The following is a 17,022-nucleotide window of genomic DNA, read 5'->3' as shown; positions in this document are numbered from 1 at the left end:
TGTACAGTATTAACAGAGCCGTACGGGATGGAGAATGTGCAGTACGGTGGTCTGCAAGGAAGTACGGCAATGGGGTCCATACGATGGGTCTGTGAGGGATGTACGGAGTGTATAATAATGGCCGCACATGCAGATGAAGGGAGCAGTAATGCCATGCGTGGAGAATTATGGATAGGAAAATCACTCAAGCACATCAACCAGATACCACATGAAAATGCAGAGTGTATATACACAAATTGTAGGCATCGAACCAAAAGATTCAAATACACAAATTCTTCCGAATATGTTTGCCAAGAAAAGAGCACTCCAATTTGCCAGATTCGAACAAGTAGTACATGCAGGGACGAAGTAGGGTGAGGGTTGAGTCCCATCGAAACCGTGTGAGCCAAATAGGGAAGATCTTTCACTTCCGAAATGGTGAACAATCCAGAACTCCAACAAGAATTCGTAGTACAAAGAAATATAATCCAAATCATAGCTACAGACTACCTACAGTCATGCTTAAATACCCGTCAAGAAACCATTCCGAGGGTGTACAAAGATAGCGGACAATGACACAAACTATGAAGACAAAATAAAATGGGTCCGAACTAAATTAAATCAATCGGCCCGTTACACAGATTAATTAAATACATTTATTTTATGACGGGGACATTACAGTCCTCTCGTCCCAAAGTTTGCTTGTCCTCAAGCAAACGCAAACCTGGTTCTAAACCTTCCATAATCAACTCCTTCAGTTCTGAGTCAGGTACCAAGTAGATCTTCCCATCGAAGTAAATGATGTCGTCAATAACTTTGTATCTTTCATCACGTACATAACCATCCATCAACTCACATGCAAAAGTGTTCTTCGAATACTTAGTCAATAGACGGGCCCGCCAATTATCCACGGGATGCAGAGAGGTGTTGACTATCTAATTTTTACTTGCAGCGTCTGGGGCCAAATCTTGTTTAAAAATTGCCTCCATCTTCTTGATGGTGACTTCCCTCGACCCTTTATTTGGCACTCCTCTTAGCAACACCTTCTTGCCATCCGTCTCGAATGAAAAGTCCATCCTTTTGAAACTGAGCGTACTGGTCAAGAGTTTCCAACCACTGGATGCCCAAAATGATGTCAATATCAACCAAATCGATGACAAAGAAATCATCTACAAGGGAATAGTTTTCCATGGAAATCTGTAGCCGTGGGATCACATGAGTGCAAGGTAACAAGGTTCCTCCTCCAACCTTAACCTCAAGTCCTCCGTGCTCAACTGCGCACAGGCCTTTACTAGTGACCAAAGATGAATTGATGAAATTGAGTGTGGTGCCACTATCAATCATGATTGGGACTCGTTTTCCGTAAAGTGTGCCACGAACTTTGAAGATACCACCTCCAGTCGACATAGTCAGGGTAGCAATGGAACCTCCTTTTTGTATCAAGGTATTTATTCTCTCCTGCTAGGTAATCTCTTCGTCAATTGCTACAAGTGTTTGTTCTTCATCATCATCAGCATCACCTCAATGTAGTGAATCTTTCCCTTCCCAAGGTAGCAATGACTAGGACCCCATGGTTCTTTGCATGTGAAACAGAGCTTTTTCCTCCTAAGCTCTTGCCAAGAATCTTCATCAAGCTGAGGTTTTTTCTGAATTGGCTCCTTGTCTTTGTCTTCTGGTTGAGATGGTGTTGGTGTAACTGCTTGAGTTTTGGAGGAAGATGCGGCCATGTCGTGTACCTTCTTAATAGCTTTGTTGAGCGTACACGAGTTGAACCCTTTGATCCAGCCTCTCAGAGGCTCTCTCAGCCCATCCATGAATAACACAATCCGACGTCTTTCAGAGGTGTCTGTGACTAATACTGATAACCTTTGGAACTTCGTGACATAGTTGTCTACCATGCCCATTTGCTTTAACTAAGCTAGATCTTTAAAGTTTAGCTCAGGATCCTTCTCGTCAAAACGATCAATGAGTCTCTCAATGAACTCGATATATGAGATCACTTGGTTGTGTCCAAGAGTGACCAATCCATGATGCCACCACTCGTGTGCCACTCCTTCCAGAGGAAGTGCTGCGAATTTGATTGCTTCCTCTTCGGGCATTGGATTGAGTTGGAAATAGGTATCTACCTTTAGGACCCACGGTTGTGCGGTAATGATTCCAAATCCATCAAAGGGCGATAAGTTTACCTTCTCGATCTTTCTCCTGAGATCATCATTAAAATAACTGCGATTTCCTCCACCAGAATATCTCATTCTTAAATCAACATAGTCTCTATAAGATATATTACCTTCCATCGTTCTGCCAATCTTCCCGAAGTTTTTCTTGCATTTCCTCAAATGTGGGCTCTCTTCCTTTGTGTGGTGCCTCCATCCTTGGAAGGAAGATGGGTATCGAGGGTCGAGAGCGAGAGGGTTGAAAGTTTGTCCTTCCCAAAACAAAATCACCACTATGCCCATTTTGTTCTCCTGTTGTCTTTCCCTCGGCCAATTTTTGTAGAGTTTCTTGCATAAGCCTTTGGGTTTCGTTGATTTGCCTTTGATTTCTATACAGCTCTCTTAAAAGATCCATGAGTTCTATTGTAGGATCTTGATGATCTGACATTCTATCAATAGGGTTATTTCGTCTTCTCCTCCGAGTATAAACTTGCATTCACTTCCACAGGCAGGGAAGATCAAAGGCTCTGATACCACTGTAATGTTCCAAATTGATTAATACCGTAATGGCCCAGGCGATTAACGTCTATGAGTACCGCGCTGTGGAGGATGAAGAGGGGAATACACAATATGAGTCCATACGGATGCAATAGGAGGCACAGAACAGAGGATGACTATATGATGATTGGGAAGCACGTCCGTACGAGAATGGAAGAGTAACTGTACGGTGATAGCGGTGAGAGCAAGGTACGGTGATTTGCTTTAGAAGCCGTACAATGGGGGAATATATCCGTACGGTCAAGTGGTCGTACGAGATGCTAAGAAGTTCGTACGGTCAGAGTGGGAGGGAAGGGGTACGAAGTAGGAAGTCCATATGTTGCCAAATGAGTGTACAGTATTAACAGAGTCGTATGGGACAGAGAATGTGCAATACGGTAGTCTGCAGGGAAGTACGGCAATGGGGTCCATACGGTGGGTCTGTGAGGGATGTACAGAGTGTATAATAATGGCCACACATGCAAATGAAGGGAGCAATAATGTCGTATGTGGAGAATTATGGATAGGAAAATCACTCAAGCACATCAACCAGATACCACATGAAAATGCAGAGTGTATATACACAAATTGTAGGCGCCGAACCAAAAGATTCAAATACACAAATTCTTCCAAATATGTTTGCCAAGAAAAGAGCACTCCAATTTGCCAAATTCGAACAAGTAGTACATGCAAGGAAGGAGTAGGGTGAGGGTTGAGTCCCACCAAAACCATGTGAGCCAAATAGGGAAGATCTTTCACTTCCGAAATGACGAACAATCCAGAACTCCAACAGGAATTCGTAGTACAAAGAAATATAATCTAAATCATACCTACAGACTACCTACAACCGTGCTTAAATACCTGTTAGGAAACCATTCTGAGGGTGTACAAAGATAGCCGACAGCGACACAAACTATGAAGACAAAATAAAATGGGTCCGAACTAAATTTAATCAATCAGCCCGTTACAGAGATTAATTAAATACATTTATTTTATGACGGGGACATTACAGCTATGGCCCCAACTATTGTTATTATGTTTGTTTCCACCTCTTCCCACCGGTTACATCTGTAACCGCCAGATGATGCAAAATTGGTGTTTGTGTTTCTCGCCCCCATTGCTAAAGTAGATGCTTCCTGTGTCATTAAGATTTGTTGAAGCTCTCTTGTTGTCATGTTGTACGGGCATTCCTTAGTGGAATGTCCAACATTTTGTCAGATGTCATAAAAAATATTTCTTTGGACAGGAATCCTTCATGTGATCTTCTTCCTTTTTGTCCATAGTACATACACCATACATCCCCTTCGTCACTTCGGATGTTGTTTTTCGTGCTTTTGAACTCTTTCATTATACGAGCATATCTTTTTGAAGAGCTCAAATTCATCTTCATTGTCATCTAATGATTTTCTCTCATTTTTCTTTGTCATTTTGCTCTCAGTCTCCACATCCATTACTCCACTATAAGCCTCCTCGTACGATGTCGAAGGCACTATCTTCATTTTTTCCCGAAGAGCAAGCTTCAACCCTTCAATAAACCAAAGCTTCTTCAATTCATCAACTAGTAGACTTGCTATCTTCCCCACTAATTCTTCAAGTCATTGTCCGTACCGCCTAACGGTTTCATCTTTAGCTTGTTTTGTGTTATAGATTTTCGCCACAATTTCATTGTCATCCCCTAGCATTCGGAATTCTATTTGAAATTCTTTCTTTAGGTTTGCCCATGTGGCCACCTTTCTTGTGTCGACATCTGAGAACCACTCAATGACCACTCCCATCAATATTGTTGGGAATTGTTTACCCAGTCATCCTGATTTGTCACCCATTGATTGTCCAAATTGCCTCGCACGTTTTGCAGTGTCACATGACATCTTTCCTATTGCCGATGAACTTAGACATTTTTGCTTTTGCTTGACAATAGTGGCTAGCGTAGGTACTCGTTGTGTTGGTACAGTTGGTTGTGTCAGTACCGTAGGTTGTGTTGGTTGTGTTGATTGTGTTAGTACCGTAGGTTGTGTTGGCACCCTTGAACCTGATGTCTCATTACTCGTAGAGTTTTGTACACCTTCACTTGATGTCTCTAAACCACTAGGAGTGTCTAAACTTGGTAAACTACTTTGATCCCTATGCCTCTCAATCACTTCGATACTTGTGGCAGCACTAGTATCCTCAGCGACTCTACCCTCAGCTTCTTCTCTCTCCCTCCTTTGGACCTCCCTTGCCTTCGTACATGGAGTTAAGGTTAGATTTCCAAGAAAACTCTTTGTTTCTTCAATTAAATCCTCACTATTCCATTCGTTAACGTGTCCAAACACCTCTCTGTGTCCACTACCTACAAGCTCACCTTCACCCTCTTCCAATCCTCCTTTGACAATCCTCTATAGTTTTTGTCTTCTCTCAAATTGTTGTTGCAGTAGTACGACCCTTCCAGTGGCCTCCCACTCTTCTATTTCTTTTTTGTATTTCTATTCTTATTCAATTAGTTTGACATAAATGTTTCACTTTATTCATCCACAAAAAAGTAACACATGATAAAAATTTGAAGCACACCTTTTTATATGATATTTTTGTCTACGATTCATGTCATTGTAGGACATAATCATGACATTGTGTACTCTTTATTCATTTCCCCTTCGGGTTCACTTCATGTCTCCCCTGCGGTGGGCTTCATTTTCCTCTTCATGACGACAACGCTCGGCCCTCTCTCAGTAGAAATTTTTGAGGATTTGTTGACATCAATTGTCTCATTTAATTTCTTCCCTTTAGTTCTGAAGTACTAGAAATGTTTATGCAAATAACCATGGGAGACGACTCATCAAACAATCAATTGCAGGACTAACTTGGAATGCGCTCCACACAATACCTTCAAGAATTCATTCTCCTGCAGCTTCTCTACACACGTGTATTTCTACGAATGCCTAAAGTAGTGACACGAAATCTCTTGCCAACTCTCATTCACCCTCAAACAACTTGGGGTTCTCGTCTTCCTCGCTGTTATGGTTGTTATCTACTGGTTGCCCCATCACATTCCCTTTGCCATTCAATCACTGTTACTTCCCGAAATCTTTTAAAGACAATGGTGCGAAATGTTTACTAGTTACTGTAAGCTGGTTTTAATACATGCAACAGAAATATAGGTATAACATAGAAGTAAATACAAATGCAATGTTTTAGGAAACCACGACTATATATTCCATTAATTCTTCTCTCAAGTACATCACATGACAATACAATGACAAGATGAGATAACATCATATGCCTTTCTCGTGAATGACGAAGCATACATAAACTACATGAAGGGTTGCGACTCAACCGTCACGTCATAACACCCTTCGGTAACTAACAACTTCCTAACACATATTTTACTATCACCAAGAGATAATACAACTTTATGGACAACAATGTTTATCTTGTCCTTCACAAATTTGGTGTGAAAAACATTAACTAGAAATATTACTTAACTTTACAAATCTGCATTTGGTGGGAAAATCATTATTAGAAGTATTTTAATTTCCCAATCCACTCTTGCTTTCCAATTTTATGGTTGGTGGGAAATCATAAGTTAGAAATATTTCAATTTCCCACTCTACTCTTGGCAGGAAAGTCGTAATTAGATATATTTCAAATTTCCCCTTATGGGACATAATTGAACTCCCACCTATGAGTTTTCAAATATTATTTTAATATTTAAATGTCCTTTTGATATTGACAATATTTTGGCATTTATATAAAGTAAATTAATTATCCCCCTTAATCTTTTATGCTTAACCCATAGAAGAATAAAATGTGTTACTATTGACCAAAACCAATTTTTAACAAAAGGGGACATGACATGTTCCTACTTTAGATTGAGTTTTCCATTCCAAGTTTGGAGTAATTTCTCGGAATTTCATATTCCATCTCTGCACTAAGGAAAATTGGAAAATACCTTGCATAGCAAAGAACTGACTACTTGCAACATCAGAACCTTCTTAGGATGAGATAAGAATGGAATAATAAAGATAAAGAGCAATTAGGATGCCCTTGGAATCAATGAAGCAACAAGTATAGAATGAACTTTGCATACTTGGTGATGAAAACCCAATGCTTCACCTCTGTGAGCGTCACCTATATTCCAATGAGTGCTAAATATTCTACTCATTGTCATTAGAAATGGGTTTGTGTAAACCACTATTCATGAAACATGGACCAATGAGTTTGACTCAAAAGCTACAAAGTTAAATCCTGATAGCAACATCACAAAATGATTTTGTTCAATTAAATCATGAACTGAATAAAAATGATGATAAAATGGCCAAGGATGAGAAAATTGGAACTTTGGACATAAAGAACAACAATTTACACTTGGAATGAATAAAGTTTGGATAGGAAATGGCAGAGAAACACATACGGTGGAGATTGTGTAAAGGATTTTTGAAGAACCCAGCTTGTTCGAACTCTTAACAATCATCAAGTTGCTTCACCTCAGATGTTTGACATTTTTTCAAACACTTTGCATGCAAGTTTTATCTCATTGTATTTTATTTTCAGATTGTGTTTAAGTTTGTAGGTTGCAAATAAGCTATTGAATGCTTTTGACAATGCAAGGTTGTTATAGAAATGATATACTAGCTATTTCCAACCCTTGGCACCTACAACCACTAGGCCTTTCTACAAACACTTTGCATGCATACTAATGAGTAAAACACATAACTACAACTTGCCATTTCATTGAACAGTTGTGGTGTAACTCCTTATTACAACTCCAACCATTTACATTGAACAATACAATGCATCAATAGATATTTAATTTAAAACAATGTAACCTAGGGCTAACTGTTAGCATGGATGGAAGAATGAAACACTACATTCAGCTTGCAAAATATGATGCAAAAATGAGCTCCCAACATGGCTTATGCTGAAACGCCATTGTCAGAAACTATGACCGCAGCCTTAGATAAATGCAGACGCTGCCCTATACAGGAATGTCCAGCACTTACAAACCATGTGCTTGATAGGAATTTGGCTGCCCAGGATAATATGTATACCTGCAGACATCTAACACCCAATTGCAGCAAACAATTGCCCTCAAAAACAACAGTACAGATCTCCTCCCATGGTGCTACGAGCAATTTGCAGGTGCAGACAGTTCTTCAAAATCGGACTAATACCGATGGGTTGTGTTTTGCTCTTAGCAGGTGTTGACAGATCTTTGGGTTGTGTTTTGCTCCTGATTAGCAGATGGTTTTATATGATACGCTTGGAGTAATACAAAAGAAAACACAAATTCGATTCAATGATGGAGAATATGCATGCGTTAGCTTAAGAGCATTAAGAGAAAGCTGTAATTCATATAAAAGCATCGCTTGTGTAGATGATATGTTGTAAATGATAGTGTGAAGATAGCGATGAAAAGAATGATCAACTTGAAACTAAAATACCATAGAAGCCGATCAAAAAGACGGCAATTAACAAGTGTCAATAAAGTGAAGCAAAGATGGAATTATTGGAGAGCTAGAGTCGTTTCTTTATTGTAATTGCCTTAATGCATATTGGGTTCTGTTGACTCTGAAGTATCTGATATTAGGTTGAAGAACAAACAAATAACGGCAACTAATATTGGAGAAACATGAATCAATAATGTATTTGCTCTTCAATACATAAGTATGTCTCCGTACTCATTATGAGAGAGCCATAGAAATGATGGAAATAACTTTGTAATGCCAGTATACTGTTAAAAATGTTCAATTTGGGTGGTAGATATGCAGAAGTATTAACCTTTTGCAGAATGAATTTCGAGACATAATCTCAGATTGCATTATCTTAAATAATCCTGACTTGTATTGCAGTCTATAATCAATAGAAATCTGGTCTGTCAGCATGAATCAAAGATCATTTGATGTTATCAATTTTGTAAACTTCTCCTTACCATTGTGTGTATATATCAATATTTAGATATCCTAAGTCACAAGGTTCAAATAATATTATTATAAATAACAATATTCTATTAAATATCATAAAATTCGGATGATGTTCTTCAAGGGTAAAATTTCGCTAAAATTCAAACTTCATAGATGAAATTCAGCATATCCTGTGACTTACTATATATATATATATATATATATATATATATATATATATATATATATATATATATATATATATATATATATATATATACAAAAACATTGAAAGAGAAGCTGTCAGTTTAGTATGAAGCCACAGTGGCAGGCACTTGGATGATGATTTGTCAGTTGTATTGACAGTTACAACCTCCCAACTAATGGCAGTTACAAGTTCCTACTGATAAAGAAAGGATGAATGCTATTTATACATTGCAATCGCTGTGTATGCGATGAATGAGAAACACTTTTGTTGAAAAGAATATGCTAGATATCAGTATTTACTGAAAGCAAAAATCTTCCTAGGCAAAGCTCGATGGAAGAGCTTTAAGCATAGAAATGCAGATTGTTGATACACATTTTGATTAGGAAATTTCGATGAGACAAGTAGAGGAATATTTAAAGAGAATTAAGAAGAATTTTGCAGTAATCAAGTATAACTTGCACATTGTTTTATTTAATTCAGAATTTATATAAGCAGAATTGCTAAAGTGTGCTTACATGTTTTAAATTTAATCTGCAAAAAGAACAATCAAATTCATTAAAGTTTTAAGAGCGCAGAGTATGCTTGTAGAACACAGTACAGAACGCTCAAGACTGTCTACATTCAAGGTGTAATGATTTGTATGTCTCTAAAGTTGTATGACTTTTCTGATATTTAAATCAGTGATAATTTAGAACTGTGAGATTTTCAGTGTTGGTGCTTGGATAGTTGAATTATGGTTTTGAAAGACCTGGTGCTCTTATAAGGAATTTGGTGATTCCTTGGGAATAGTGATCTAAAAGATTGTAAACTTACTAATTGCAAGGCTGGATAAGGGCAATAGATCGTAGCAGCATTTCTCACCATAGTTTTTCCTATCCAAAGTTTCCACATAACTCTTGTGTATTATTTTCAGTGGGTGGCTGCATCTCTTTCCTTTCAGTTTTCAAATTGAAATTTGATGATATCATTAGAAGTTTAAATTTGATTAAGGATCAAAAGTTTATATCTACTAATTTACACCCCCCTCCCACCCCTTATTAGTAGTAGAACTGTGTTCTACACCTTGCACTTCATCAATTAAAGAAATATCACCTTTGACATACAGATCCCAAAAATTTATCATCAAAAAGATGAACATAAGGGATTACATTGCACAGTGAGCTGCAAGAAAATACTACTTAAAGAGTACAGGTATAATACCAGTTATATGAAAGGGCAATAGAAGGAACACCACAAATGAATGCCTCCCTAGCTCCTGCAACTGTCCCGGAATAGATGCTGCCAAAGAATAACAGAAACAAAATAAACGTCATTGGAAAACAAATTTATTTGAATTACAATAACTTGTACATGGAAAAATCGAAATAAATGCCACATTTTACCACATTCCATTAACATGGTGATATTAATTAGACAAAAAGGTAGTTCTAAATTCGACATCATACTATGTGCCATAGACTACTTAATTGACTTCAACTATGTAAATCAATCTTCTAAATGCATCCAAAAACACAATAGAGAATTTCAATTAATTGTAGTTAAGTTTGTTATTGATGTCAAGAAGATTTCATTTTGAACGAAGGAGACTGATGGACAAATTGTCATGATGTCAATGAAGGCAAAATATTACACTAGCACTTGGTGGAGATTGTTGACAATGTTAATGTAGGATTTTATTTTACTTTTGTTAGTATGGAATATTTATTTGCCCTACACATTATTAAGCTTGCTTAGGCTATATTAGAGTGGTTAGGAGGACACATGACATAATCCTACAATTACATGTGTCATTCACACACACCTTTGTGTAGTTGAATGTCTCACCCTCTTTTGGGCTTATTTACCACCTCCCATAACTATTTCTTTGTCTTTACCTAAGTTGGCATAACCATGTATTTGGCTTTTGCCGAGTAGGTGAAACTTCCACCTATTTTGGGTTGCTATGAATTATTATTGTTCTTGGATATTTTTGCCTCTACTTTATTGTCAGGAATTATTTGCCTCTGCAAAGAAACAAAAAGTTGTGGTGAAAAATGAAATGGAAACTAAATCTGAGGGTGAAAGTGAGGAGGAGAATGTTGTTGTAGAGGGTAATGTAGATAATAAAGTTGATGGTGATGGGATCAAGACTGAGGATGAAGATACAAGTGATGATGAGTGGATGTAGGCTAGTAATAAAGTAATTAAGGTAGATAGTAGAAACGATATACCGCATGTTCTGAGGATTCGCAACAGTTGGTTTTGTAACAAACAAGAGCTTTGCACGTACAGATTATAGGGAATTGGGATGTATAGTAGTATTGGGGACACTGGTAATATTGCTACTATAGTCCCTTCATACAATTAATAAAATGATATTTTGCCATCTATGTGTAATTTGTATGTTCTAGTTATTAGTATAGTAGTGCATTGGTATATAGTTGCTGTGTATAGCTTCCATTCTTGGCATAACAACCTCTCCACATATGGCAAATAACTACTTCCATACTTGGCACGAGACTCTGCCACATTTGGCAAATAACATTTCTAGTGTTGTTGCCTAGTACGAACCTAAGATCTAAACGAAGAGGTGGAAAGATGGAAGCATAATGGGCCAAACTTTTCACCAGAAAATAGTGATAGCAAACAGCAACATTGAGAAGAAGGAAGTTACCAAGGAGGATCAATTGAAACAAGGCCTTGTTCAGACATGGGACATAGCGGTAGACTAGTAGGTGCAGTAGGTGACAAAGAAGATGGCTCTCCTTACTGGCACGGGACGAGCCGAATTAACAGTGAACGAAGCAATGCATGATCTCCCAGGGAGCTTTTCAAGGTTATTGGCACGAAGCCTAGTAGAAGTGAAGGAACAAAGAGAGCCTACCCAAAGGAAACAAAGAAATCACCAAGTAATTCAATGAATTTACAAAAGGAACCATAGAGAGTTGGAACCTATGGAGACAAGTAACCGTCGAACGAACTCTAAACGTAACAATTAATGCCCCTCCCTCCCAATAAAGATAGGAGACATCAGATGGGAAAAAACTTGGAGGACACTGAAGAGGAGGTAAGACGACCCTTACTGCCACAACAAGTGGAAAGGCGGAAAAGATCCTAAAACCTCACTGAACAAATCCAACAAGATCACAGTACCCACATAACCAATAGTGAGTACCAAAGGGAAGGGTCGCCATGTGGGAGCGGTATTGAGGAGGGACCAATAATTAGCACAACACGGAACAGAGAAGGCACCAACAACTGGGAAAGCGAGTCAAGGGAAACATAGCACTCTTGACATTCCAAAAGCAATGATGAAGAAAGAAGTTTGGAGGGAGAGGTAGCTGATTTATTGAAAATAGGGTATCTAGAGCTGAAAACCCCCAAAAGGTGGGAATATCAGTACCACAAAAGTATAACAAAATGAAGTAGAGGAGGAGAGATCTTGCAGCCTAACAACACAAGAGAAGTACCTGCACTAGGAGGGCAAGGAGGAGGAAATTTACAAGAAGAAAACCCCCAAGGCCAGGGAAGAAAAATTTCAAATACACCAGACAAACAAAAACTCCCAAAATTTATGAGGGAAGGGTTGGAAGACCCAACACAACATTGTAAAACATGTGTAACCATTCGGGAGGCCACTAGATATGAAGATGAGGACCACTGACTAAAAGCTTTCTTGGCTACTCTATGAGGCATAGCAATCAACTACTACGCCAACCTTCCAGTCACACACAAGGCAACATGGATCAACCTGAGGAAGGCCTTTGAGATAGAATTCAGAAAATTAAGGAAAGATGATGAAGTTGTAACAGAAATATACAATACAAATCAAGGGAAGAATGAAAGTGTTTGAGTTTACCAACAGAGATTGAAGGAACTAATAGGGAAGCTGGAAAACAAACCAGCATATGAATTATAAAAAAGGTGGTTCATAGAAGGGCTAACTCCCTCCATCCATAGATAAATGAAGGTGGTACCACCATTCACATACAAGGAGGCATGCGATCGAGCAATGGACATTGAGAGTGAAAAGAAAACATCAAGGAACAAAAAGAAGATGAGTGATGGCAACAGCGATGAGGAAAGCGAAGGGGAATCAAGAACAATTTAAGCACTACGGTGTACGGAATGAATGAACGAAGGGCACACGAGAACTAATTGTCCCAAAAAAACATTTTGAGACATCTGTCAGGTTGCAAGACACTCTCTCAAGGAGTGCCCATACAACTTAAAAGTAAGAACTATGCAAGTACTTCTAACAACAGAATAGGCCACCCCACCCACCACACCACCAAGAGACACGATTTCTAATGCCTCCCCAAGAGGCTCTCAAAATTATTAACGTGGAAGCAACAACAGCAATAACAGTACGCCACACAACTGAATCCAGTATGATACGAAGGGCCACCCAATGATACAGTGTAGAAGGTGCAATGAATGGAGACACTTTGTGCATGACTGCCAAAACCAGCAAAATGGCAGAAACATGTTGTGCCGATGGTGCAGACTAGGAAATCATGAAGATATTGACTATCCCAAGGGGAAAGCAATGAACATGTTAGAAGTGACAAAATCCAAAGAAGAAATAATGTTGGTTACCAGACTGCAAGCAAATAAGGCTTCATACTCGGACTCCTGAACTGAAAAAAAAAAGATTCACAGAGGCACAAATAGCCTTGGCAGAGGAACAAACATGCAACTAGGAGAGAAAAAGTACCCCGGTACGCTCGGCATCAAAAGCCAATATAATAAAGCAAATGTTGCAAGTTATTGGACCGGTAAGGCTGGTCGATTTACTAGATACACTACCCAAAGGGAAGCAATTTCTCAGAAAGAAGGAAATAATATTTGCCATGGAGAAAACAATACCAATCATGGAGAAGATAAGCCAATGGAAAAATATGTGAACAAATATACTCCTCAAAAGGAACTACCAACCCCAAATCCAATGTCATTCAAGGTAGGAAGAGGAAGGACCCCTGTCGTAGTATAAATGGAGATTATGGGCCATAAATTCACCAATACTATTATAGATGGAGGGTTCAGAGTCAATATACCCCCTGAGGAGACATGGAAAGCACTCGACAAACTAATGTTGTGGTCACCTACCTTCCATCTAGTGGGGGCAGACCAACTTGGCATAAAACCATTTGGCATGCTCATGGCCTAGAAAGTAACTGGTGGGAATACAACAATTCTTCCTAGACTTTATGGTCATCACCTTGGAGAAGGGGTAAGATGCGCTACTTGGCAAAGAATGGTTGGTGACAGCAAAAGCCAAACATAACTAGAAAAAGAATACCTATCCATTGAAAGTAAGGGGAAGAGATACACAATCGATTTGTGGACCCAAACAATGAAGCAGGAGTTGGCATTTGACTTTGAATCCAGAGGACTGCAAAACAACAAAAACGAAGAGATAGAGCACGATGAGGAAGGGATCTTAAGGCTCCAAAATTGTTCCAAAGATGAAACTACCTCTCTTAAAGGATTTTTCCAATCGCAAATGGAGGAGGATGAGATGTTCCAACTGAGTTGTCTCATAATTGAAGTCACAAAAATGGAAGATAACTAGGACACAAACCCAATTGAGTATAAGGAATACAAGGAGGGGATGGCTAGGCTAGATGACACATCTACTCACCAATTTGAGAAAGACAAGTAGATAAAGTACGAATAACTGAATATAACAGAAATAAACTTGGGCGACCAGGAGAAACCCAAGGTGATATTAGTGAAAGATGATTGGGACCTAGTGTTGAAAGGAGCTGCATTTAAAATATTCCCACAATACAAGGACATATTTGCAGGGGCATACAAGGACCTAAAGGGAGTGCTACCAAAATTATGCGCACACAAGATACCCTTAGTACTTGGGACAAGACCGATGCAAAAAAGGTCGTACCACATGAATAAGAAATATGCAGCAAAAGTACAGAAGATAACGAAGATGATGGAGGCTAGACTCATTTTTAAAGTACAAACAAGATAGTGGGTGTCGCCCATAGTTATTTCAATAAAGAAGGAAGCAAACCATATCAAAATCTATGTAGATTCCAATGCCTAAATGCAGCGACAATTAGAGATCCATTTCCAATTCCCTCCACAGACATTGACAATATACATGAGGAGGTGGTAGGGCATGAAATGTGCTCATTCATGGATGGATCCTTCAATTATAATCAGATCAGTGTCACAAAGGAAGATAAATTGAAAACCACTTTTGTGGTAGAAGATGGAGTGTACACGTACAATAAGATATTGTTTGGCTTGTGCAATGCCACTATGACATTCCAAAGGATCATCCTTCACATCTTCAACAGGGTGGCAATAAAGAATTTCAAGGCATTCTTGGATGATCGATCAGTATTCAACGGGAAGGAAACTCACCTCTCAACATTATGGGAGTGTATAGAGCGATGCCAAAGAGCACACCTAGCATTAAAACCAAAAAAAATGCCGGTTCATGGTGCCTCAAGAGAAGTTAGTGGGACATATTGTGTGCAAGGAAGGATTGAAGATTGGCCCAGACAAAATTAGGGCAATTATAGAAATATCCTTGCCCATTGAAAAACTCATGAGGAAGGAAGAACCATTCACATGGGGAACAAAGCAAACCACTACACTCAAAGAGTTAAAAGCAAGATTGGTGGGACCACCAATCCTTGTCTACCCAAATTGGAGCAAGGAGTTCCACATGCATGTAGATGTGTCCAACTATGCCATCAAAGCCACTCTAGTTAAGTCAGGTATGGAAGGATTAGACCACCCAATATACTTTACTAGTCGGGTTCTGTCAAAAGTGGAAAGGAATTGCAACATGACTAAGAGAGAAGTGCTAGGCATGGCATACGCAATCCAGAGATTCCGACATTATCTCCTCACCACACCCTTGACCTTTTGTATGGACCACCAAGCATTGTACCTGGTTAATAAACAAATAATTCAAGGAGGGGTTAGTAGATGGCTCCTCCTACTAGAGGAGTCCACATTTAACATCATTGTATGTCCAAGCAAGAGCCATGTTATGGCGGACCATTTGTCAAGAGTAAAATTCGAGGAACTGGTAGAAAGACTGAACTAGGAAACTAGCTTTAAAAAGAAAAACATTTCAATTGATCTAAGGACTACTCTACAAAATTGGGTTGGGCCATGTACTCTGCAGGTGCGTGATGGAGGAGATCCCTAGCGTACTAAGTCCCACGAAGGCCTAGCAGGAGGACACATGGGTCCTAATGCCACAACCCAAAAGGTGTTCGTAGTTGGATTGTGGTGGCCAACACTACATATCGATGCAAAAGAATGGGTAATGAGTTGTGACACATGTCAAAGACCAAGAAAACATCTTAAAAGAGATTTTATGCCCTTATTCCCATCAACACCCTAGGAATTGTTTGAGAGATGGGGAATAGATTTTGTGGGCCCCCGAAGGATGAGTATGACCAAACGTTATAGGTGCATTATAGTAGCCACAGAGTACCTGACCAAATGGGCAAAGGTTAGGACACTTCTAGATAACACTGCACTAAGTATTGCCCAATTGTTGTACAAGCAAATTGCCAAATTTAGGATCCCAATTTCATTCACTAGTGATAAAGGCGTACATTTTTTGAATCAAGTGGTATGGGAGATGACCAGTGAATTTTGCATATTCCACAATTTGTACTCCCCACGTGCTAATGGTCAAGTTGAAGCCACCAATAAAGTTCTTGTGTCAATACTATATAAAACAAGTGGTGTGGAGGAAGGTGACTAGGAGGAAACATTGTCGACAACTCTTTGGGCATATAGAACCACGTACAAAGCAACAACGGGACATAGTACTGCGCCTTAGAGTGGCAATGGAGAATAGATGGGGGAGGGGGGGATCATAGTCTCAAGGAATGAATTAAACATCTAATAAAGTTAAAATAAAAACAAATGACAACCCAATGGATACCTCAAATAGCACAGGGCCACAGAAAATTCGCACATGATAAGGATCTTCGGAAAACAAACTTCCAACCAGGTCAGTTAAATCTAAAATATAACGATCGCAATGAAATCAAGCCCAAAAAGCTCAAAGATCATTGGTTAGGGCCCTATATGATCAGAGAAATAGAAAGTAATGGGGCAGCTAACTTAACAACACTTGATAATAGACCCATCAAGGAACCAATAAATCAATCTAAATTGAAGGCCTACCACGAAAGAACATCTCACACAATAGCTGTTAACATATTGGGATGTGCCACTAAGGGCGATTTGACCACCAACCATGTTTGAGAACTAGAGGAAGACCCAATAATCA

The 17,022-nt window shown here is 39.0% G+C and overlaps 1 protein-coding gene across 5 annotated transcripts in view; it reads right to left on the bottom strand.

Moving 5' to 3' along the window:
• LOC149562978 (uncharacterized) overlaps positions 1-17,022 on the bottom strand; it is a 174,222-nt gene that overhangs the window by 76,649 nt on the left and 80,551 nt on the right. For all 5 annotated transcript variants that reach the window (XM_089826415.1, XM_089826414.1, XM_089826417.1 and 2 more), the window contains exon 5: positions 9,954-10,031. In XM_089826415.1, the coding sequence (XP_089682541.1) occupies positions 9,954-10,031 (78 nt within the window). The remainder of the gene's footprint in view (positions 1-9,953; positions 10,032-17,022) is intronic.

Source organism: Cupressus sempervirens, chromosome 4 (assembly GCF_028749045.1).
Source record: "Cupressus sempervirens isolate cs-2001-9-10 chromosome 4, ASM2874904v1, whole genome shotgun sequence".
NCBI lineage: Eukaryota > Viridiplantae > Streptophyta > Pinopsida > Cupressales > Cupressaceae > Cupressus > Cupressus sempervirens.
Note: the sequence above shows the minus strand (reverse complement) of the source record. Positions and strands in the feature narration are given on the sequence as shown.